Source organism: Aquarana catesbeiana, linkage group LG06 (genome assembly GCF_042186555.1).
Source record: "Aquarana catesbeiana isolate 2022-GZ linkage group LG06, ASM4218655v1, whole genome shotgun sequence".
Lineage (NCBI taxonomy): Eukaryota > Metazoa > Chordata > Amphibia > Anura > Ranidae > Aquarana > Aquarana catesbeiana.
Genome location: NC_133329.1, coordinates 4,083,165 through 4,106,708, shown reverse-complemented (window position 1 = coordinate 4,106,708; position 23,544 = coordinate 4,083,165). Strand labels below are relative to the sequence as shown.

Sequence of the window (23,544 nt, the reverse complement as noted above, 5' to 3'; positions counted from 1 at the left end):
GGAGGCCTGAGCATCTATGGAACTCATCAAAGGGTGTTTTTTATAGTGATCATGTCAAATGTAGTGTAGCTCTAACCCCATGAGGGTCGCTTGCTGAATCTGTACCTCACTGGTTGCCCCGACCTCCAACACCACTGACACCACTGACACCCTGGGTTCAGACATTTTTGCTGATGATCAAAATGATTAGAGACACATACACAAGTCTAAGTGAAATTGTTGGATCTTAATTACTGCAGGGTTATAAGCATTAGACTCCAATAACATAAACGTAGCCAGTGGCGGCTGATGGGTTCTTCTTTTGAGGGGGGGCAGTAGATGCTCCTACTCTCTCGCTCTTTGTAGCACAAGCCAAGATTTGGCCACAGCAAACACTGACACAGAGTTACTTGCTAGCAGTTCCAGGCCGGGGGCCCGAGAGAGAGATCCCACCCACACACACGCCTTTTATCACCTCTCCCAGCATCCTGTTCTTCTTTCCCAGCTGGCTTGTATTTGTAGTTCAAAACAGTCCAGCTGAATGCAGATTTTGACTCCCTGGGCCACACATCCCAAGATGCTTTGCTTTAATCTTAGCACTCAGTCACTCTACGTTCAGGATATGACAACACAGAGTCCTGGGTTGAACACTAGGAGAAAACAGCTCCACAGAAGTAATGCTGCACAGTGTCTCCTGACGTTGCAGGAAGCATTAGCCAACTCCTGGCTACATCAGGATCAGCGGTGAGAATGAGGATATCATCAACAAAAAGGGCACCTCAAACTTCCCTATATGGACACCATACAAAGGGGCTGCCTTGGATAAGTAACAGGATTAGGGATAAGCTTCGAGTTCGAGTCGAACTCATGCCGCGGAACACCCTTTAAAAGTCTATGGGAGAAATCAAAAGTGCTAATTTTAAAGGCTTATATGCATGGTATTGTCATAAAAAGTGTTTGGGGGACCCGGGTCCTGCCCCAGGGGGACATGGATCAATGCACAAAAAAAGTTTTAAAAACAGCCGTTTTTTCAGGAGCAGTGATTTTAATATTGCTTAAAGTCAAACAATAAAAGTGTAATATCCCTTTAAATTTCATAGCTGAGGGGTGTCTATAGTATGCCTGTAAAGGGGCGCATGTTTCCCGTGTTTAGAACAGTCTGACAGCAAAATGACATTTCAAAGGAAAAAAGCCATTTAAAACTACTCGCGGCTATTGCATTGCTGGTCCGACAATACACATAGAAGTTCATTGATAAAAACGGCATGGGAATTCCCCACAGGGGAACCCCGAACCAAAATTTAAAAAAAAAATGACGTGGGGGTCCCCCTAAATTAAATACCAGACCCTTCAGGTCTGGTATGGATTTTAAGGGGAACCCCGCGCAAAAAAAAAAAAAAAACGGCGTGGGGTCCCCCAAAAATCCATTCCAGACCCTTATTCGAGCACGCAACCTGGCAGGCCGCAGGAAAAGAGGGAGAGACGAGAGAGCGCCCCCCCTCCTGAACCGTACCAGGCCACATGCCCTTAACATTGGGAGGGTGCTTTGGGGTAGCCCCCCAAAACACCTTGTCCCCATGTTGATGAGGACAAGGGCCTCATCCCCACAACCCTGGCCGGTGGTTGTGGGGGTCTGCGGGCGGGGGGCTTATCGGAATCTGGAAGCCCCCTTTAACAAGGGGACCCCCAGATCCTGGCCCCCCTGTGTGAAATGGTAAGGGGTACAAAAGTACCCCTACCATTTCCCTAAAAAACTGTCAAGAATGTTAAAAATGACAAGAGACAGTTTTTGACAATTCCTTTATTTAAATGCTTCTTCTTTCTTCTATCTTCCTTCATCTTCTTCTTCTTCTGGTTCTTCTGGCTCTTCTGGTTCTTCCTTCGGCGTTCTCATCCAGCATCTCCTCCACGGCGTCTTCTATCTTCTTCTCCTCGGGCCGCTCCGCACCCATGGCATGGGACGAGGCTCCCGCTCTTCTCTTCATCTTCTTCTCTTCTTCATCTTCTTCTCTTCATCTTCTTCTTTTCGTCTCTTCTTCTCTTCTTCATCTTCTTCTCTTCTTCATCTTCTTCTCCGGGCTGCTCCGCATCCATTCTGGCATGGAGGGAGGTTCCCGCTGTGTGACGCGTCTCCTCTTCTGACGGTTCTTAAATAATGGGGGGCGGGTACACCCGGTGACCTGCCCCCTCTGACGCACGGGACATGACGGGACTCCCAATCAAGTCACTGTGCGTCAGATGGGGCGGGGTCATGGGGTGGCCCCGCCCCCCGTTATTTAAGAACCGTCAGACAAGGAGACGCCATCACACAGCGGGAGCCTCCCTCCATGCCAGCATGGATGCGGAGCAGCCCGGAGAAGAAGATGAAGACGAGAAGAAGAGAAGAAGATGAAGCAGAGAAGAACATGAAGAAGAAGATGAAGAAGAGTAGAAGATGAAGAGAAGAGCGGGAGCCTCCCCCAATGCCATGGGTGCGGAGCGGCTCAAGGAGAAGAAGATAGAAGACGCCACAGAGGAGATGCTGGACGAGAACGCCGGAGGAAGAACCAGAAGAGCCAGAAGAACCAGAAGAAGAAGAAGAAGATGAAGGAAGAGAGAAGAAAGAAGAAGCATTTAAATAAAGGAATTGTCAGAAACTGTCTCTTGTCATTTTTAACATTTTTGACAGTTTTTTTGTGAAATAGTAATTGTACTTTTGTACCCCCTTACCATTTCACACAGGGGGGAGGGCCAGGATCTGGGCATCCCCTTGTTAAAGGGGGCTTCCAGATTCCGATAAGCCCCCCACCCGCAGACCCCCACAACCACCGGCCAGGGTTGTGGGGATGAGGCCCTTGTCCTCATCAACATGGGGACAAGGTGTTTTGGGGGGCTACCCCAAAGCACCCTCCCAATGTTGAGGGCATGTGGTCTGGTACAGTTCAGGAGGGGGGGTGCTCTCTCATCCCCCCCTCTTTTCCTGCGGCCTGCCAGGTTGCGTGCTCGGATAAGGGTCTGGTATGGAATTTAGGGGGAACCCCACGTCATTTTTTTTTTTTTTTTTTTTGGCCGGGGTTCCCCTTAATATCCATACCAGACCTGAAGGGCCTGGTATGGAATTTAGGGGGACCCCCACATAATTTTTTTTTTTAATTTTGGTTTGGGGTTCCCCTGTGGGGAAATCCCATGCCGTTTTTATCAATAAACTTTTATATGTATTGTCGGACCGGCAATTCATTAATAGCCGCGAGTAGTTTTAAATGGCTTTTTTCCTTTGAAATGTCATTTTGCTGTCAGACTGTTCTAAACACGGGAAACATGCGCCCCTTTACAGGCATACTATAGACACCCCTCAGCTACGAAATTTAAAGGGATATTACACTTTTATTGTTTGACTTTAAGCATTTTTAAAATCACTGCTCCTGAAAAAAAGGGCCGTTTTTATAAGATTTTTTTGGCATTGATCCATGTCCCCTGGGGCAGGACCCGGGTCCCCAAACACTTTTTATGACAATAACTTGCATATAAGCCTTTAAAATTAGCACTTTTGATTATTCATGTTCGTGTCCCATAGACTTTAACGGTGTTCGCATGTTCGAACAAACTTTTTTCCTGTTCGCATGTTCTGGTGCGAACCGAACAGGGGGGTGTTCGGCTCATCCCTAAACAGGATAAAGTTCCCAAATCCAGATTGAACCAAAGAGGGGATAGGGGGCACTCTTGTCTTGCTCCCTTGAGGAGCCTACTGTTATCCATCTGATAGATACTGCTGGGCACTGATGGACACTGATAGGCGGCACTGCTGGGCACTGATACGCGGCACTGATACGCGGCACTGATAGTCATCCCTGGTGGCACTGGCAGTGGTAGGCATTGTGAATGGGCACTGATTGGCAGCTGCTTGGGCACAGATTAGTATTTCCCTGGGGGTCTAGGGGGCATACCTGGTGGTCCAGTATGGATGGCTTCCCTGATGTTCCTGGGCGGCTTCCCTGGTGGTCCTGGGTGGGATCCGAGGGGGGGCTGTGCTGATAAACAATCAGCATGGACCCCCCTGTCAGGAGAGCAGCCGATCGGCTCTCCTCTACTCGCGTCTGTCAGACGCGAGTGAGGAAAAGCCGATCAACGGCTCTTCCTATTTACATCATGATCAGCCGTGATTGGACATGGCTGATCACGTGGTAAAGAGTCTCCGTCAGAGACTCTTTACCTAGATTGGTGTTGCGGGGTGTCAGACTGACACCTCGCAACATCGATCGCCGCGATGTGCGCCCCCGGGGGCGAGCAGCGGCTCAATATCCTGCGGACGTCATGTGACGCCCAGTCAGGATACTGAGACCACTTTGCCGCCATCATTCTGCTATATGGCGGGCAGCAAGTGGTTAATCTCACCTTCATCTATCTGTGCTTCTTTGACCTATTCGGCCAATTCTCCCAGGCTCTGGTTGTTTTTTGGACGTGTGAGTATAGCAGTGACTTAGATGCATTTTTTTGTGCCATCTGTTGCCTTTGATGGGTATAAGCATTGATTCAGCTATGTTGTTGTTAAAAATATGTATTTCTTTATATTTTAGATTGTTACATGTAGAATACTATTGCATATATGATCATCCCTGAAGAAGGAGTGTGGGTCATTCCGTAACGCGTAGGATATATCGAATGCTTATGTTTACATGTTCACGTCTATAATTTTGAGTGTGTCTGCTCTCTGAGATTACCGGAGATATCACACACTCGAAAGCTATTTGCACAAATAACAATATTTTTAAATATATATTTGTACTAATGTTATGTGATGAATTTTTTGGAAAAAAAATTTTTTTGATACATTGTTTAACTAAAATCTCTTTTTTATTTTTTGATTTGTCTGACAATCTATGCCTTCAAAGTCCCACCCTCTCTGGGTGAAAACTCTGCATGTTCTATCCTACATATGAACCTATGGATTCACTCCATGTTATGACCCTATGAGAATCAGCTGTCTGGTACCAGAGTGGAGTCGTGCTGTAATGGATATATCATGATTATCTGACCACCTATAACCTAGTGGTCCATTTTCTGTGGTAAGAGGCCCGGTGTGTTGGTGTGCAGTGGAGGATTTCATAGATCACCTCAGCTTGTCATATTTACACTGTGGGTGAGGCCATTTCTTGGAACATGGACTCTTTACGCTCAATGACAGTGGATTTTTATTTACATAGTTATTGTTTGTATTTCTAGCGCTGCATTTCTTTATACATGATTGGCTAAAGGCAGAGTGCCTTTGACCAATCATGGCTCAGGAGCTCAAGTCCACACCCCACACTATATAAGGCTGCTGCTTACATGGCAGCCGTGTATATCCGGTGGATGTGGTGTATCTGGATTTTGCAAAAGCATTTGATACAGTCTGTAGGGGTGGACCATAGGGTATGTGCCTGGATAGAAAACTGGCTAAGGGTTGTGACAAACAACGTATACTCAGAATGGTCCAGAGCAGTGGTCTCCAAACTGCGGCACGGGGGCCAGATGTGGCCCGTTGCATTCTTTTATCCGGCCCTTGGGGCATTATTCCCTCCACTGTTAGCAACAGTGGGGTATAGTTCCTGCCACTGACACCAACAATGTGGCACTATTTCTTCCACTGACATCAATGATGGGGCACTATTCCTCCTTCTGATACCAATGATGGGGCACTATTCCTCCCACTGACACCAATGATGGGGCACTATTCCTCCCACTGACACCAATGATGGGACACTATTCCTCCCACTGATACCAATGATGGGACACTATTCCTCCCACTGATACCAATGATGGGACACTCTTCCTCCCACTTATACCAATGATGGGGCACTATTCCTTCCACTGACACCAATGATGGGACACTATTCCTCTCACTGACACCAATGATGGGGCACTATTCCTCCCACTGACACCAATAATGGGACACTATTCCTCCCACTGACACCAATAATGGGACACTATTCCTCCCACTGACACCAATGATGGGACACTATTCCTCCCACTGATACCAATGATGGGGCACTATTCTTCCCACTGAAACCAATGATGGGGCACTATTCCTCCCACTGACACCAATTATGAGGCACTATTCCTCCCACTGATACCAATGATGGGGCACTATTCTTCCCACTGACACCAATGATGGGACACTATTCCCCCCACTGATACCAATGATGGGACACTATTCTTCCCACTGACACCAATGATGGGGCACTATTCCTCCCACTGACACCAATTATGAGGCACTATTCCTCCCATTGATACCAATGATGGGGCACTATTCCTCCCACTGATACCAATGATGGGGCACTATTCCTCCCACTGACACCAATGATGGGACACTATTCCTCCCACTGATACCAATGATGGGGCACTATTCTTCCCACTGACACCAATGATGGGGCACTATTCCTCCCACTGATACCAATGATGGGGCACTATTCCCCCCACTGATACCAGAGTTCAGAGGTCAGGAGTAACACAGAGATCTTAAAACCTTAAATGAAAGTTTTCCTTCTCATCTCATTAATGAATGTATTAGACGTCCCTCTGACCTCATTCTTTGTATTATTGAGTTGCCCTGTGACAGAGCGGCATAGAAGAGCCTCACACAACAATTCCACTTTTATTTTCACATTTGAAAAAGCAAAAATGTCTTCTTGTTCTTTTCTTATAAATAAGATATATATGAAGTCTCTTTATTTTTTTTTTATTTCTTTTAATAAAATCTCTTGTTAAAATAAAGGTCCCTTAGCAGTTTGTGGTATTCCCCTGCCCTCCCCCGCTGCTATGAACATATAATGGACCTATCACAGTGCACTCCTTAGACTTGAGAAAGGAGGCGAAGCTCCAAAATGCCTCCGCCCAGCAACCCCAGCTGTGCCCTTCCAATCCGGGACAGTCTCTGCTCCACTGTACGAGGACCCACCAGGACACCACCATTCCTCCATCTCTGACAGCCCCGTCCCTGAAAGATTACCCGGGGTGTGGAACAACTTTTATTATTATAGTTACCTTAGAAGATTTAATAAAAGCCCAACTCCAGGAAATGTGAAAAGTCTGCCTTGTATCGGGGCTTCACCCGTACTTCAAGGCATATCTGATCCCCCCTCCACAACAGATACCCCCCACCTCCCTCTTCCACAACAGATGACCCCCACCCCCCTCTTCCACAACAGATGCCCCCCAGCACTGCTCCTCCATCAGGAGTTGAGGAATGCCAAAATGAGAGGAAACTTTAGAAGCCAAATGTATGAAAAAAATATCTTTGGATATTATGGGAATGAGGTCAATTGATTTATAGTCTAATAGCAGAAAAGAGAACTCAATCTTTCTCCATAGTGACCAATCAGGTTTAATTTTTTATAGGCAACTGAAACAGAATTTGGTTAAATTTTGGGGGGGGTTGAATGTACTTTTCCACAGCTTGTATAAATAAAGCTGTAAGAGTTTCTTTGTTGGGCTTATAAGGGTTAGATATGTTTGTTAAGGGGCCAAAAAAGCATTTTCCCGGGCACAGGATGCCAACCGTGGAATGCTGGACAACAAGAGGTTGATAAAAAAGGTGGTTGAGTTGATAATGAACACTTGTAAGATCTGAAAGGAGATTGGAGACAATTCCAGAGAAAAGAGGACAAAGTCAACAGACCTAAATTTCTCGGTGTTATCCCGACCCGACTACAGACAGCCATGGTATTGGTTGTGTAGTGTAGGAGCACTGAAGATGTCACATGACCTGTGGACATAGATTGGGTCTTTAGATGATGTTCTCCATCGGATGGGGTAATACCATGGATGTCCCGATATAACACTACGGTGTAAAAGAAATCAGAGCACCAAAGCAGTTTGAACTGTTGAAATTATTTTTTATTTGACACATAAAATCCAACATATTACATAGACCCCATCACATCAGAGGTCCCCCATTACATCAAAGGTCCCCCATTCCATCAGAGCCACCCATCACATCAGAGGTCCCCCATTACACCAAAGGTCCCCCATTCCATCAGAGCCACCCATCACATCAGAGGTCCTCCATTACACCAAAGGTCCCCTATTCTATCTGAGCGACCCATCACATCAGAGGCCCCTATTACACCCAAGGTCCCCTATTCCATCTGAGTCCCCCATTACATCAGAGGTCCCCCACCACAGCAGATTCCCCCAAAGCATCAGAGTCCCTCCAACACCGGAGTTTGGGCTTGGCCCCTTTGTTCCAGTGAAGGGAACTCTTAAGACGTCAGCATACCAAGACACTTTGGACAATTTCTTTTTTTTTTTTATAATTGACAATTTTTATTAAGTTTCAGTGTGAACAATACAATTGTTTGAAACAACATTGTGGGAGAAAAAAGAAATGAAAAGGCAGCAATAGTAACAAACAGCTCTGGAAAGGGCGTGGTGGTCTACATATAACTGGATTAACATAAAGTCCACAGGAGCAATTCATTAAAGTACCGTTCTATAAAGTGAGAAGACCGAGCACCGGGGCGGTCACAATACTAGCCCTTCTGTCAACCAGACCAACAACAGATCTCGTAAATTAGAATTGCTTGGCCCGTTTTTCCAGAGGGGGAAAAAGAAGAGAAAGAGAAGAGAAAAGAAAGAAGGGGAGAAGGAAGAGGTTTAGGAAAGTTCCAATCATTAGGGCATGTCTCTCTTGGGCTCCGGGTGTTAGCAGTGTGCAGGGTGGAGGGGGTCTCATGGAATCATGGGGAAGTCCATTCGCTGGTGCCATGGCTCCCATGTCTCTGTATGTCTGTCTACTTGATCTGTTAGTCTAGCCGTCATGGACTCCATAACTCTACATACTTAGTTCTGGTGTAATTATCAGATAATGATGGGTGGTTTCGTTGTTTCCAGTGGAGGCATACTAAACATCTGGCTGTCGTTAATATTTATAAAACTGGGGTATTTTTACAAAGAAAATTGAGTCTGCTTGTGTACAACTTCAAACCTCTAGATGGTTCTCCTGTGCGGTGGGAGTCCTTTACTTTGTTTGAGGATTTATAAGGAAACTACAGTTGCCGGCCTGACCACCACGAGCGAGGAGTGGAATCATCCCCCATAGAGTGACCGCTCTCCAGCCAACTATAACCTTGTGGCACTTGGTCCACATAAGCCCGACTGACCCACTACCAAAGGGTTAGTGAGTCCACCATTGCTGGTAAGAGTACAAACCTTATTTCTCTTATTGAGGGTTTCATCACAACTGCACAGTTATTTGCACATCGTTTGTGTTATCCTTGTCCAATTGAAGATTCACTATTAAGCATGGGATGGAAATATCTTTGTACTTTTTTCTTTAAAGTTCCGTTCAGTGAACTTTGGACTTTTTATGTGTTTATTCACCATTATTTCATAAGACATCACTGTCTATTTATTCATTTTTTTCACTCATAGCGCTACACTGTATATATTCTTATTATGTTAATATTTGTGTGGCCATCTTTTCGGCTAGTCCAGAGAGTGTGGGGGGAGGGAGGCCCAGTAAAAAGAACTTGGGGGGGACAGGGATATCTACCTAAAATAGCCGGTGGAGGAAGCCCCGGACCGCACACCAGTAGGGCTGGAGGGATGGACAACTCCAGTAGATGTGGTATAGCGTGCCCTGGTCTTGGAGACACCTCCAGCAGCGATCCGAGGCCGATGGGTATATAGCATGCAGGCCTGACAGGGTTAGGTACCAGTAAAAGATCACCTTATATGTGTTCTCTTTGTAAAGTGTGCATGAAGAGCTCTTGGCCGCCCATCTCCATATAGTGGCCCATTGTTGGTGGGTTAGTTCCTCTCCGAGGTGTTCCTCCCATCTACGCATGTATCTATGTTTCCCCCGAGTGGCCATATCATATGAGTTTAGACGTTTATATATCTCTGAGGTCAGTCCTTTCTGTGTGGGGCCCGAAAGAACTAAGCACTCAAATGAGGATGGCTTAGAGAATTGAAGTGTTGGGGCGGTGATGAGTGCATAGTGCCGTATCTTTTTTTTTTTTTAATATAATTTGTTTATTTTTCATAGATTCCATATTACAATTCATCACAGTCTTACAATATCTATTTTTTAATCATCCTAAATGCTAAATACCATCCAACTGTGTATCTCGTATTACCATTAATTAACTCTTTAACTCAGTTTGATATCTCTTTTACTACTTTTACCCCCAACCCCTGTCTATTTATTGTCCACCCCCCAACACAAAAAAAAGGGCAGGGAAGGTAGATGAGTTATGACCCCCCTTCCCTGCATCTCCCCCCTCTTCTCCTCTCTGCAGAATACCCCACCCTTCTGTTCTCAAATATGGGCCACTTAGCAAATTTTACATGTCACCCTGATCCCTCCCTATACGCCACACAAGGGGCCCATGTCTAAACCTCAAAAATCTTGATCTGAGGTCTCTCAGAAAGCTTGAGGGGGATCTTAATTGGCAGGGTCTGTATTAGATACAAAAGTCTTGGTATCACATTCATCTTGATAATATTTCTTCTCCCGAACCATGTAAAAGTTTCTTTGTCTCATCTCAGGAGATCGAGTTTGATCTGCCTTGCCATTGGTGCATAATTAAGCTCAAATAGCTTATTTAAATTCTTCGATATTTTAGTCCCTAAATAGCTTATATGAGAATCAGTCCATCTAAAATCAAACTGTGTAGTTATCAAATGTAGAAGGGGCGTGTTTATTTCTATCCCCATCGCTTCCGATTTCCCATAGTTTACTTTAAAATGAGATATTTCCCCATATTCACGTAACTCCGACATTATCCCCTTAATATTCAAATCCGCCCGTATTTTTCTTAAAAAACGGTTCTATTGTCAGAATAAAAATCAGGGGCGAAAGTGGGCATCCTTGTCATGTTCCGTTTTGAATGGAAAAAAGGCTCTGAGATCCTATCACCTATCTTTACCCCGGCGCTTGGTGTTGAGTATAGATTAGAAAAACCAGCTCAGCATCCCATCCCCCAGGTCTATGTGCTGTAATACCGTTTTTAGAAAAATCCAATCTACCCCGTCAAAGGCTTTTTCCACATCAGCAGAAACTATCACCAATGGTTTCTGCTGCCTTTGTGTAATGTATATCGTATTCACTACCCGCTGTGTGTTCTCTCTTCTCTCTCTCCCAGGGGTAAATCCTACCTGGTCTGGATGTATTAAGCCCGGGATATGATCTACTAGTCTCATGGCTAAAATCTTTGTGAACACATTAAGATCTACGTTCGACAATGAAATAGGGCGATAGCTAGGACATTGGGAGGGATCCTTGGAATAACTGTTACGTGTGCCAATAGCGTTTCTGTCGGGATTTGCTTCTCTTCGCGTAATGAATTATATAGACTGCTATGAATCTCGGAGCCAGTTTCTCAGCAAACGTTTTGTAATACGACAGGGTGTACCCATCTGGGCCCGGTTCTTTGCCCAATTTCATGGCTTTTAATGCCCTCATAAATTCCTCTGTGGTAATTGGTACCTCAAGTTCTCTGGCTATCTCCTCAGTCAGCTTTGGCATTTCTGTCTCTTTTATATACTCCCCAGCCACCTCTCGTTTCTTTTGAGCATTTTCTGAGGTAGGTTCCCCTTCTAAATGATATAAGCTCTCGTAATACTCCTAAAAAACCTGAGCAATTTTCCGTGGGGTGTTAACCATTTCAGCTTTCTGCATTTTTAATTTGTGTGATGTGGTTTCGTGTAGTAGTTTCTCTAAAGCCGCGTACACACGAGCAGAATGTCCGACAGAAAAAGTATGACAGAAGCTTTTCATCATCTATTCCAATTGTGTGTATGCCTCATCTGACTTTTTTTTTTTTCGAAAATTCTGATGGACCTAGAAATGAAACGTGTTCTAAATATTTCCGATGGAGCCGATTCCTATCGCAAAAACCACTCGTCTGTATGCTGTCCCGACGGACCAAAAATGACGCATGCTCTGAAGCAAGTACGAGACGGAAGCTATTGGCTACTGGCTATTGAACTTCCTTTTTCTAGTCCCGTCATACGTGCTGTACGTCACCGCGTTCTGGATGGTCGGACTTTAGTCGGACTTTTGGTTTGACCATGTGTAGGCAAGACCGCTTGAATGGAATTCCGTCAGCGTTCCGTCGGAGAAACCTTCAAAGTTTATTCCGACGGCAAAACCGGTCGTGTGTACCGCGGCATAAGAGCGTTTGCAAGCATTCTCTCTGGTTTGTTCCCATATTCATAGAATGTCCGTCTCCCTCGAGTTAATTTGACTTTTGCTTTGTCTATAAGCAAGAGATTGGAGCTTTTCACGTAGGCCAGCTAATTCCTGTTCTATTAATTGTGCCTGAGATTTTTTGTGCACCACTTCCAATTCTCAATACATTTGAGCAGCGAATCAATCTGTTCATTAAGTTTCCGTTTCCTATGTGCCCCCATGGAGATAAACATGCCTCCCATGACACACTTATGTGCTTCCCACATACAAAAGGACGTTTTTTTTCCCCAGTATCATTTATTGTAAAAAAAAGGAGTCAAGTTCCTACTTTAGTTTACCCTCATACTCAGTCTCTTTAAGGAGAGTTTTCATTGATCTTCCAATGCCGCTCTCTGGGTTTCTTCCTCCCCCATTTCTAGTGTACAGCTAGTTGGAGCGTGATCTGAAAGGGTAAACGATCCTATCGATGCTTCTATAAGGGATGTAATTATGTTTTGGGAAACCAAAACATAATCAATTCTGGTATAAGTCTTGTACTTTGCTGAGAAAAAATGTATAATCCCTGTCCTGTGTGTGAACAGCCCTCCAGCTGACTATTGAAGTAGAGTAATAACGTATCGACCCAATGCAGGACTTCATCAATGCAGGTTTATTAACAGCTGGGAACATACGGGTTTATGCTCAAAGTATTACAAGATACAGGTTTAATTTATACAGTTTCTTACAATGCAAGCATATATTTGTGTGAGATCTCAAATAAAAGGCTATTCCTGATGTACTCCAAGACTGGTGTTGTCTGGTTCTTAGGGGTTCCTATAGCCAGATCCATTGGACTCGTGTTCCAGGACTTAGGAAGTGATATACTGACAGAAGCACTCAAGTGGAGTGTGGGACGTTCCGTTACACTTATCCTCTAATCAAATTGAAACAATTGTGAATTGCTCTTACCTTGAACCAGAATGGGTATTTTCTGCCAGTTCTTGGGAACCCGTCACCTGATAGGGACTAGTCAATCGACCGGTTGTCCGGTCTCCTCACAGAGTTTTGGGTTCCTTCTCGACCACGTTCGTGAGGGAAAGTCACCTGAGACCACACTCTGGAACAAGCTAAGAAGTTTTCTCCTTTTGACTCGTACGAGGAGACAAGTTATGGACAGATATTTGCCTACTGGTTCTGACCTCTATGACCCATGCAATAGGGCAGCATATGTAGTGTTCAGCCTTATGAGCTCCTATCTGACTTGTCTAACATTTGTAGAGCTTGCATTTATATACCCTTTCACAAGCCTTATCTTAATCATCTCTCCTAGATATGATTGGTCGCTAAGATCTATGTCAATGTAACTATCCATAAATCTGACACCTGTTCTACAACCAGACAAACTTATTCACTCCCAGAATTCCTATATGTTCATTGAAGTGACTTATAACTGCTTTTGTCCAATTAAAAACACCTGTGTAGAGACAGTATGGCACCCAGCTGTTGTAACCAAACCCTCCTCATCCTTATAAGACAGATTTATGATTTTGGGAGAATTAACTTTCAATGACCCCACCCATTATGTGTTATGTCTTATGGTTTCTCACTATACAATTCTATGTGCATGTATACATACATGGTTTTCACAAAAAGTAATGTATCATCCACATAAAAAGTAATGTATCATCCACATAATATATATATATATATATATTATAAAGTTCAACATTTAAAATGAAATCTTTCTAAATCTATGGAAAACATTATTAAAGATTAATAACTTTTGCTTTACTTATTGAATAATAATATTGATAAAACCACTACTATATTATAATAATAATAATAATAATAATAATAATAATAATAATAATAATAAAAATAAAAATAATATGAATAATAATATGAATAACATAAAATATATATTGGTTAATTTGAAATTCTACTACACTATCAATTTATGGGAGGATCCTTTTGATGAGTCCCTCATAGGGTCCAGGGCCATGTTAAGGTTGCCACCCAACACTAATGCCATGTACACACGACCGGACTTTTTGACCAAATTGGTCCGACGGAACGTATCCGTCGGACAATTCGATCGTGTGTGGGCTTCATCGGACCTTTTCTGACTAAAAATCTGTCGGACTTTCAGACATAGAACATGTTTAAGGTTTCATTGGAACTCCATCGGAACCCTGTCGAAAAGTCCTTCGGAGTTCAGTCCAATGAAAAGTCCGGTCGTGTGTACGCGGCATACTGTAAGACTCTCTCCCTGTGTTGTTGCACCATCTCCAAGTGTAGCTCTAAGGAGTTTACTTGATCTTCATTTGGTACATACAAGTTTACCAACGTGACTTTTTGATCACCCAGGGTTCCTTTCATTATAAGGAGATGTCCTCCCTTGTCAGTGATTACCCCCCATTCTTCCCATGGCATCTGTTTTGATACCATAATAGAAACCCCACAGGAATTAGAGGTCTGAGATGTACTATGATATACTGTTGGGAATCTATGGTTTTTACAGCTTGGGATTTTGTCTCTTTTAAAATGTGTTTCCTGTAGTAAAATAATTGGAGATTTAAGTCTTCCTAGTTCCGCCATGAGTCTTATCCGTTTCTCTGGGATGTTCAGTCCCTTGACATTATATGATGTAAAGGTTATCCTAGTCATTTCTATAATCGGCTAAATTCGAGAGAGAGGGGAAGAGGGGGATGAGAGGAAAAATTTTCACTCAACAAAAAAACAAAAACCAATAACCAAAAAACAAAAAAAAAAAACAAAAAAAAACCCCACACAACAAATCACCCCCAAACTTTTTTTTTTTTTAACAGAGCACCAACAAAAAAAGGGGGGAACCATCCTACAAGTATCCCATAACCTAGAGGGATAAACCCTTCTTCTACTCATATTATCTCTTATATCTAGATTTCCAGAAATGTCACAAAAAAAAAAAGAAGAGAAAGTTCTCTCTGTTTACTGGGGAGATCAATCCATTTGTTTGCCAGGTATCTTAATTCAATGATTTGCTCAGTCTGGGGTGTCCCTCTACTCCGTTATTTCCTTTGCTGAAAGGCTCCATTTTCCACAGCTGTTGGTAAGTGGCCTGGTATGGTCCGGGGGGGAGGAGCGCTTGCTCACACCCTCTTCCTGACCTGCCAGGCTGCGTGCTCGGATAAGGGTACGGTATGGATTTTTGGGGGGATCCCACTCCCCTTTTCCTTATTTTTGGGGTGGGGTTCCCCTTAAAATCCATACCAGACCCATATGGCCTAGTATGGACTGGGGCTTTTTTTTTTATATTGCCAGACCGCAATTGCAACTGCCAGTCAATTTAAATGTGATTTGACTAATTTCTTTATTTATACATGCCAGTTTTGCTTCAGTAGGTTCTATACATGGTACAGATGCGCCACTTTGCAGGCACACTAAGAAGACTCCCAGGCAGGATATTTAAAGGAATTTTAATTTTTTTATTTTTATTGTTTCACTTTACGCATCATTAAAATCACTCCTCCTTTAAAAATGATTGTTTTTTTTTTTTTTATTGAATTGATACATGTCCCCCAGGGCAGTACCCAGACCCCCATACCCCTTTTATGTCCAATTACTTACATATAAGCCTTCAAAATGGGGACTTTTGATTTCTCATGTTTTGCTCCCATAGAGTTCAATGGAGTTTGCGGTTTGGGGTCAAACTTTTCCCTTGTTCGGGAGTTCTGCTTTGAACCGAACAGGGGAGTGTGCAGCCCATCTCTAACCAGGACAAACTGAGAAGGTGAAAGACCCAAGTAAGGAACATAGACAGCTATTAAAATATGACAGGAGATATAACCCTTCCACACTCCAAACAAAACAAAATTCTATGACTTAGAAAACATTTTACATTGATCTCTATCACACTAAAAGTTTATAGTATATACTTTTTTTTTTTTAAATCAGAAAGGTTTTTATTTTGCATAGGGAACAAAATCATACATCATACATGTTAACATATTGATTGTACATATATTTTAGAGTATTAGTGCAGTTTGTCATGAACACAGTTGGCCACATTTTAAGATTGTCAAGAGGAGGTTCTATTTGTATTCCACCCAAAGTAAAGGTAATTGCATTATTATCCTTGAACAATAAATTTGACATATAATATGCCTCTTAGAAAGTACATGTCTGATTGTCAAATGGTGTACTCGGATATTGACTAGAATACTATCTCCCTTGTATAGGAAAACTCCTGTGTTATACAGTATCTTTAAGCTGTAAAAAGGGGGAGACACAGTTATCTTCCTATAAAATCAGCGAGATCCACCATAGTATAATACAGCTCTATTATGATTGTCTGTGTTCATTGTATTTAGTGCAATATAACATTCTCCAGTATAGGGAGGAAAAAGAAAATATCAATCAATAAAAAGTAGAAGAAAAAAGAAGGAAAGAAATCGGAAAAAAAAACCATAACAAAACAAAACCAAATCTTGCCATATATTGTAATATTGCATAATCTGTCTCATATCTCTCGGGGAGTGTATTGCCTTGTTTATCTCTTTCTTTTTACATACTTTTATTATCCATATAGTGGTCATGTCCACATTAGCCCAAGAGTAACCTATCTTTGATTAGTTGGTGTGGGGCTAGACCAGGAACATCCAACCATGCCTGCCATATCGATAGAAACTTTTGTGGGACTTTTCTATGTTGGTAAGCAGTCTTTTCTCTTATTAAGAGCCTATTGACACTGTCTATCCATTGCTTCTTGGTGGGCACTCGCGGAGTGATCCACCACTGAGCAATTAATTTTCTTGCCATATACAGCATTCGGATGAGCGCTATGCGGGTGGGTGGTGGTATCGACTTGTCTTCTATCCCTCCTAATATACATGTTACTGGGTTTCTCTCAAGGGGTATCATAAATATTTCTGTTATTGTGTCTAGTACATCTTTCCAGTACCTAAATAGTTTGGGGCACTTCCATATCATATGGAGTAAGTCTCCATGATCACGTTCACATTTTGGGCACATGGGAGAATCTCTAATTCCCCACTTATATAATTGGAGGGGCGTTCTATATGCTCTGTGAAGTAAATAAAGGTGTGAGATTTTCTGAGATGCAGATAGAGAGACCAAGGGGGCATTTGCCAAGCATGTATCCCAACTATCTCCGTCTATTGCCCCTATGTCTTCCTCCCAGCGCTGTCTACATGGTAGTCTAGAGGGGTCTTGTATTCGCGTGACAAGGGTGTTATAGCAGTGAGATATCATTCCTTTTTTATTTTCTTCCATGAGAACTTCCTGAACAATCGGATGTTCTGTGTGGTGGATTCTGACAGTTCTGCTCTGGGTTTGTAAAGCATGTCGCAATTGGAGATATTTATAAAAATTGTTATGTGGAATCTCAAATTCTATTTGGATCTGTTGGAATGATTTGAGGGTATTATTTTGGTATAGTTGCGAAACAAATTTGATACCTGCGTCCTCCCAGTTCTTAAAACCTTTTAGTTTTTGTATTTCCTTAAATTGCCTGTTTCTCCAAAGAGGTGTGCAGGACAAAAAACCTGTAACGCCCAGTAGTTTTTTTACAAAAGACCATAGCATGATCAACAATTTAATTGTAGGGGCCTCAGGGTCTAGATGTAAGAACCCCTCTTCCAAATTTGCCAGTGCTGAATAATTATTTTCGTTTTCGTTTTCGTTCCCCACCACGAGCATTCGAATCGGGTCTGTGTGATCTGATAGACCCCATCCTCCCAACTGTTGCAGTTGGGATGCCAGGTAGTACGTTCTAGGGTGAGGGACAGCAAGTCCCCCCTCCTCCTTGCCGTATTGTAATGTGGATAGTTTTATCCTTGCTACCTTTTTCTTCCAAATAAGCTCCCTGAACTGGGTTTCTATCCTATCGAACCATCTCTTAGGTATCCATATTGGGGAGTTGTTAAAGATATATAATAGTTGTGGCGCCCAAACCATTTTAATAAGGTTAACTCTCCCAGCCACTGACAATGGTAATTTACACCAAGCTCTGCTTTTTTCCCGGAATTTAGTCAGGAGGGGCGTCAGGTTCTGATCAATATAGGTGTCCGGGCTCGATGTCACCTGAATCCCTAGGTAGCGAAATGAGCTCACCTGTTGTATCATTTCTGCACCCTGGGGCAGCGGGGTATTCAGGGGGTCAAGCGGCATCAGCACCGACTTGTCCCAATTGATGGAGAAGCCCGATAGTTCCCCAAAATCCTTTATGAGGGACATGACCGTTTGTAGCGTATCTTTTGTGTCTCCTAAGTACAGTAGAGTATCATCTGCGTACATGGATACCACATCTCTATTTCCACCTCTCTGAAAACCCACTATTCTTGAGTCCCCTCTAATTTTGGCCCCCAAAGGCTCTAAGGCCAGGGCAAACAGCAGGGGCGACAATGGGCACCCCTGCCTGGTGCCCCTAAACAGAGGAAAGGGTTCCGAGAGCTCCCCATTAATGCGGATCCTGGCGGTGGGTGTGGCATACAGAAGCTGTATCCAGCGGATAAAGGTGTCCCCCAATCCCATGCTCCGTAGTGTCTTCCACAGATAAGGCCACTCGACACTGTCGAAGGCCTTAGCTGCATCTAGTGAAAAAATTGCCCTATTGCCTGGGTTGTCCACTGGGAGTTGTAGATTTAGGAATAGCCGCCTTATATTTTGGGCCGTGGATCTCGTGGGTATGAATCCAGATTGGTCTCTGTGTACTAGTTTGTGAATTACCTTGGCTAACCTGTTTGCTAACATACGAGCCAGCAGTTTAATGTCTGACGTGAGCAATGATATGGGCCTATAAGAGCCAGGGGAGTTCGCATCTTTACCTGGTTTTAAGAGGACAATGATGATTGCCTCGTTCATTGAGCTTGGTAGGGACCCTTCCTCTAGTGCCTCATTATAGACTTTTAGTAGTGCAGGGAGCATAGAGTCCGCGTAACGTTTATATATCTCTGACGGGAGACCGTCCATGCCTGGTGATTTGTTATTTTTGGTTTGGGATAGGGCAAGGTCTAGTTCTTCTGCCGTTAGAGGGGCATTAAGCATGGTTCTGTCTTCTATCTGGAGACTGGGGAGCTCACAGCTTCCCAGAAAATCTTCTATTGCACTTTCAGTGGGCATCACCTTTGAGGAGTAGAGATTGGTATAAAAATCACTAAATACTTTCAGGATATCAGAGGTAGAGGTTTTCAAGGATCCTTGCTCATCTCCAATGGCGGGAATGAGAGAGGCTGATTGCTGGGACCTTGCCATTACTGCAAGCATATGTCCAGTTGTCTCTCCCTCCTCAAAGTGTGATTGTTGCAGAAAAAAGCGTTTATTTTCCGCTAACTGCAGTGCTAGTTGGCCCGACATTGTCTGCGCGCTTAACCACGCTCTTTTGGTATCTTCCGTGGGATCATTAGTGTAGGTATTTTCAGTCTCGGTGACCATATTTCGTACCAGCAATTCCCAAGCCTTAGTGTCAGTCTTGATTTGTGAGATTGTTTTAATAAGTTGTCCTCTCAAAAAGGCCTTCGCTGCATCCCAGACCACCCCCAGCTTAGCAGTGCCAATATTATCCTGCATAAACAGCCTGAGTGCTGCATGTATGGGGTCAGGTTCGGCAAACAGCGAAAGCCAGAAGGGATTAAGCTTCCAGACTGGGCGGCTGGTCTTATTTGGCAATGAAATGGTCACCCAGAAGGCAGAATGATCAGAGACATTCCTATCTGCATATCTCGATTCCAACACCAGTTGTAGCATCTTATAGTTTCCCAAACCCAAATCTATTCTAGACAATCCGGCGTGGGAGGCCGAGTAGCAGGAGTATTTTTTGTCCTCAGGATGTTTGCATCTCCACACATCTATCAATCCTATTTCTTCAAGCATTTTAGCAAAAGGAGTTTTGCTTTGTATTTGACCTGTATTAACAATGGGTATAGGCATTTTATCCTTAGTGGCGTTTAAAAAATTATTATAATCTCCCATTGCCAACAGGGGTACTTCTGGGTATTGGGCCATGAAACTTGCCAGATGTTTAATAATCTCGGATGTATACGGTGGGGGAATATAAATACTAGCAAGAATACATTTTAGGTTTGATATTGTGCATAGGAGAAATATATATCTACCGTCCGTGTCTATGCGTTTTTGTATACAATTGAATTGAACATCCCTCCTGATCAAAATACTTGTACCTCTAGAATAGGTGGAATGGGTTGCATGAAACTGGGTTACATATGATCGTGGGTTGAGGCTGGGGGTAGGGTCCGCCGAGAAGTGAGTCTCCTGTAGGCAGACCACCCCCGCACCCAACGACTTGAGATGCCTGAGGACCGCCATCCGTTTAATTGGACTACCTAGCCCTCTGACATTCCAAGTCACGATCGTTAGCTTAGCCATCCCCATGTCACTTTAGAAACTTTAGGTAGTCTAATAAAACCTCTAGTAGCACCCACAAGTTGTGTACCGGTATGATACCAAATGTATAGTAGAAAAAACATATCAAGCTTAATTTCCCTCTTCTTGGGACAGTTAGGCATCTGTGGGCATGAAATCAGAATACAGAACAGCAAGAAAAAATATTTCAATATGTTAGGGTATAGGCACAGAAAAAAATAGCTTTCTAGCTCAAAATATACTGCTCTGTATGGCGTAACTCTAAAGGGTGATAGTGCACCCAACTGTAACAGTTGCATTGTTAGCTTTTCCTCCACACAACAGGTGTGGGGGGGGGTACAAGCCTTGAAAACTCCCGGTTAACCAGCAGGTCAGTTCTTGCAGGTGTTTTACAGACGCGGCAGGCACGTAATCCTTCCTTGCTTGCAATTCAAAAAAATGAAAAATAAAGAAGGGTGAGGGGAAGGGGAAAAAAGCAGGAAGAGTAAGTTGAGATGAACAGGACTCCTCATCCGCCTAAGCAACGGATATGGGTGTAGGAACTGTCCACATTTACCAGCTGGCTCAGGTCTTGAGGCCCTCATTCGGCTCAGGCGCCCTCTCCAAAAAAAAAAGGGGGGGGGGAGAGATTTTGAAAGATGGGGGAGGGGGGGACAGCATGCTGGATCCCATCAGTCCAACATCAACACAAGACATATCGCTTAGGGGGGAACATCTCTTTGCGGTCTAGCTGCTTTAAGGGCTCTATCTTCTCTATCCAGCCACTGAGCCGCCATATCCGGCCGGTCAAAAAAACGGGTTTCTCCAAGTGCGACTACTCGCAGGTGGGCAGGATACAGCATGGCGTAGGGCAAGTTTAGATCCCTTAATCTTCGCTTGACATCCATGAACTTTGCTCGCTGTTTCTGGAGTTCAGCCGAGAAATCCGGGAATAGGGATATCTTGGAGTTTTCTATAGCTAGTTTGCCTCCCATGGTTCTGGCCTTGGCAAGGATGGCATCTCTATCTTTGTAGTTGAGAAGTTTAAAGAGAAAAGCGCGAGGATGATTGCCAGGTGGTAGTGGGCGAGATGGGACTCTATGCGCTCTCTCAACTGCAAATAATGGAGAAAAAGCGTCTTTTCCGAATGTGTTGAGAAGCCATTGCTCGATAAAGGTGACCGGGTCTTTACCCTCTATTCTTTCTGGGAATCCCAGTGCGCGTACATTATTGCGGCGCATGCGGTTCTCTAAATCATCCAAACGTACTGCGTGCTGGTCTACTACATGACAGTTATACTTTAAGTCCCTCTGCATGGGTACAAGATCATCTTCCATCACACTGACCCTGCTCTCTATTGCAGCTGTGCGCTCTCTCAGTTTTTGCATGTCCTGTCTCACATATGATATCTCAGCTTTGACTCCTTTAACTTCATCCGTCAAATGTGATATGGATTTGTTGCATACAGTCACTGCTGAGAGAATGTCTCTGAGAGTGGGTTCAGTATTATCCACTGGCATGCTTGGTGTCTGGGTGTCCTGACATGTGTGTGATACTGTACTCACTGCGGTCCAATCTGTAGGGGATCCAGTGCCATCCTCCAGTGGTATAGTGTTGTCTAACTCCAGCTGGCCTCCCTCCTCTTCACTGAGGTCGGATGCGGGCGAGGATGGCTCTTTGGAAGACTTGTTGCCAAACAGGAGTCTCTGAGCGGCCTCCTTGTATTTCTCCTTCTGTGATCTCTGTGGCAGAGCGCCATCTTGGGCCTGAGTCACAGGCGGGCCGGTGCCTTCTTTTCCCCGTTTTGGCATGCTAAACAGCCGCGGATCAAACGCCGATATGGACCGGGTTAGTCACCCGTAGTGTGCGGTTCCGATCGGGGGTGTTATCGGGTCGGATGAGTGATCCGCAGGATCAATTACAGGATTCTCGGCGGAGCAGAGGAGAAGTGCGTCCTGCTACATGCGCTGCCTGGCCACGCCCCTTTATAGTATATACTTAGACTCTCAAGCTAAGCATTCTCCACATTTTAAGCCTCTGTGTTCCTCCAGCTTCTGGTCCAGAATCTTCTCAGAATGATCCTTCTCAGCTTGTTGCTGGCCTGGAAGATGACGGCAGCCTCCACCGATGGAGATAATAATTGTAAATTCCATAAAAATATTGACAGTGAGGAACGTGGAAGATAAAAAATCACTCGAGACATGCAGAAGAATGTGAACATGAGAAGTAAGAAGAAGATTGTCCTCAGTGCAGTGACATGAGCCTGAAGATTTGGACGTGTTGATCCAGACTCTTTATTCTTCACCCTCCAGATGTGTCTGAGCAGAAAGGAGGAAGTGAGGACCAGGCACAGAAGACTAAGGCAGAATGGTAGATTGGCACCTAGGATGTCTGCAGGCACAAAATAGGAAAACACTTTATCTAACCCAATAACAGAGGCTTTTGTACTGTTCACAGAAGACTGGATAAGGCTTTCTGCATTGACAGCCCAGAAGCTGGGGACACTCACAATGAACATCCCAAGTGCTGTCAGGAATAGAAGTTGACTCAGGAAATTGGACACAATTCTCTTTAACCAGATGAAGAACCCATAGCTGAGATTGGTGATGCTGGTATAGTAATGAGCCGAGAGCCAGAAGGTCAACCAGAAGTTGTAATAGATTAGGAAGTAAATTGATGTGTTCATAAATACAAATACTTGTCTAATATAAAAGGTTTCCAGAGACAAGGCATAGAGCATTCCCTGTAGACTCATCACACACTGGAGGAGAATATTCACAATCCCCTTATCCAGAAAGATCACATCGGTGGGACTCAACTTCCCTTTCTTTCTGATGATGTCCAGGTTACCCATCACAATACAAGTGTAAGAAAGGATTGCTAAGCCGAGTCCCAAGACTGAAGAGATTACAATAGATATAGAGTACGGGGACATCATGGTGAGGTTTGGTGTGATCTCCGGACAGAGATGACGGGACACGTCCAGTGATAGCAGACAGAATGATATATTTAGAGTTGGAATTATGGAAAAAGCCTTCAGAGATCCGTCTCATGATTGACTTTGCATAAATGTG

At 43.9% G+C, this 23,544-nt stretch overlaps 1 protein-coding gene across 1 annotated transcript; it reads right to left on the bottom strand.

The window, feature by feature from the left end:
- Positions 1 to 22,499: 22,499 nt before the first annotated feature.
- Positions 22,500 to 23,324, bottom strand: LOC141147394 (taste receptor type 2 member 40-like). The gene has a single exon (XM_073634628.1). It carries the CDS (start codon positions 23,322 to 23,324, stop codon positions 22,500 to 22,502), a length of 825 nt encoding a protein of 274 aa, XP_073490729.1.
- Positions 23,325 to 23,544: the final 220 nt, after the last annotated feature.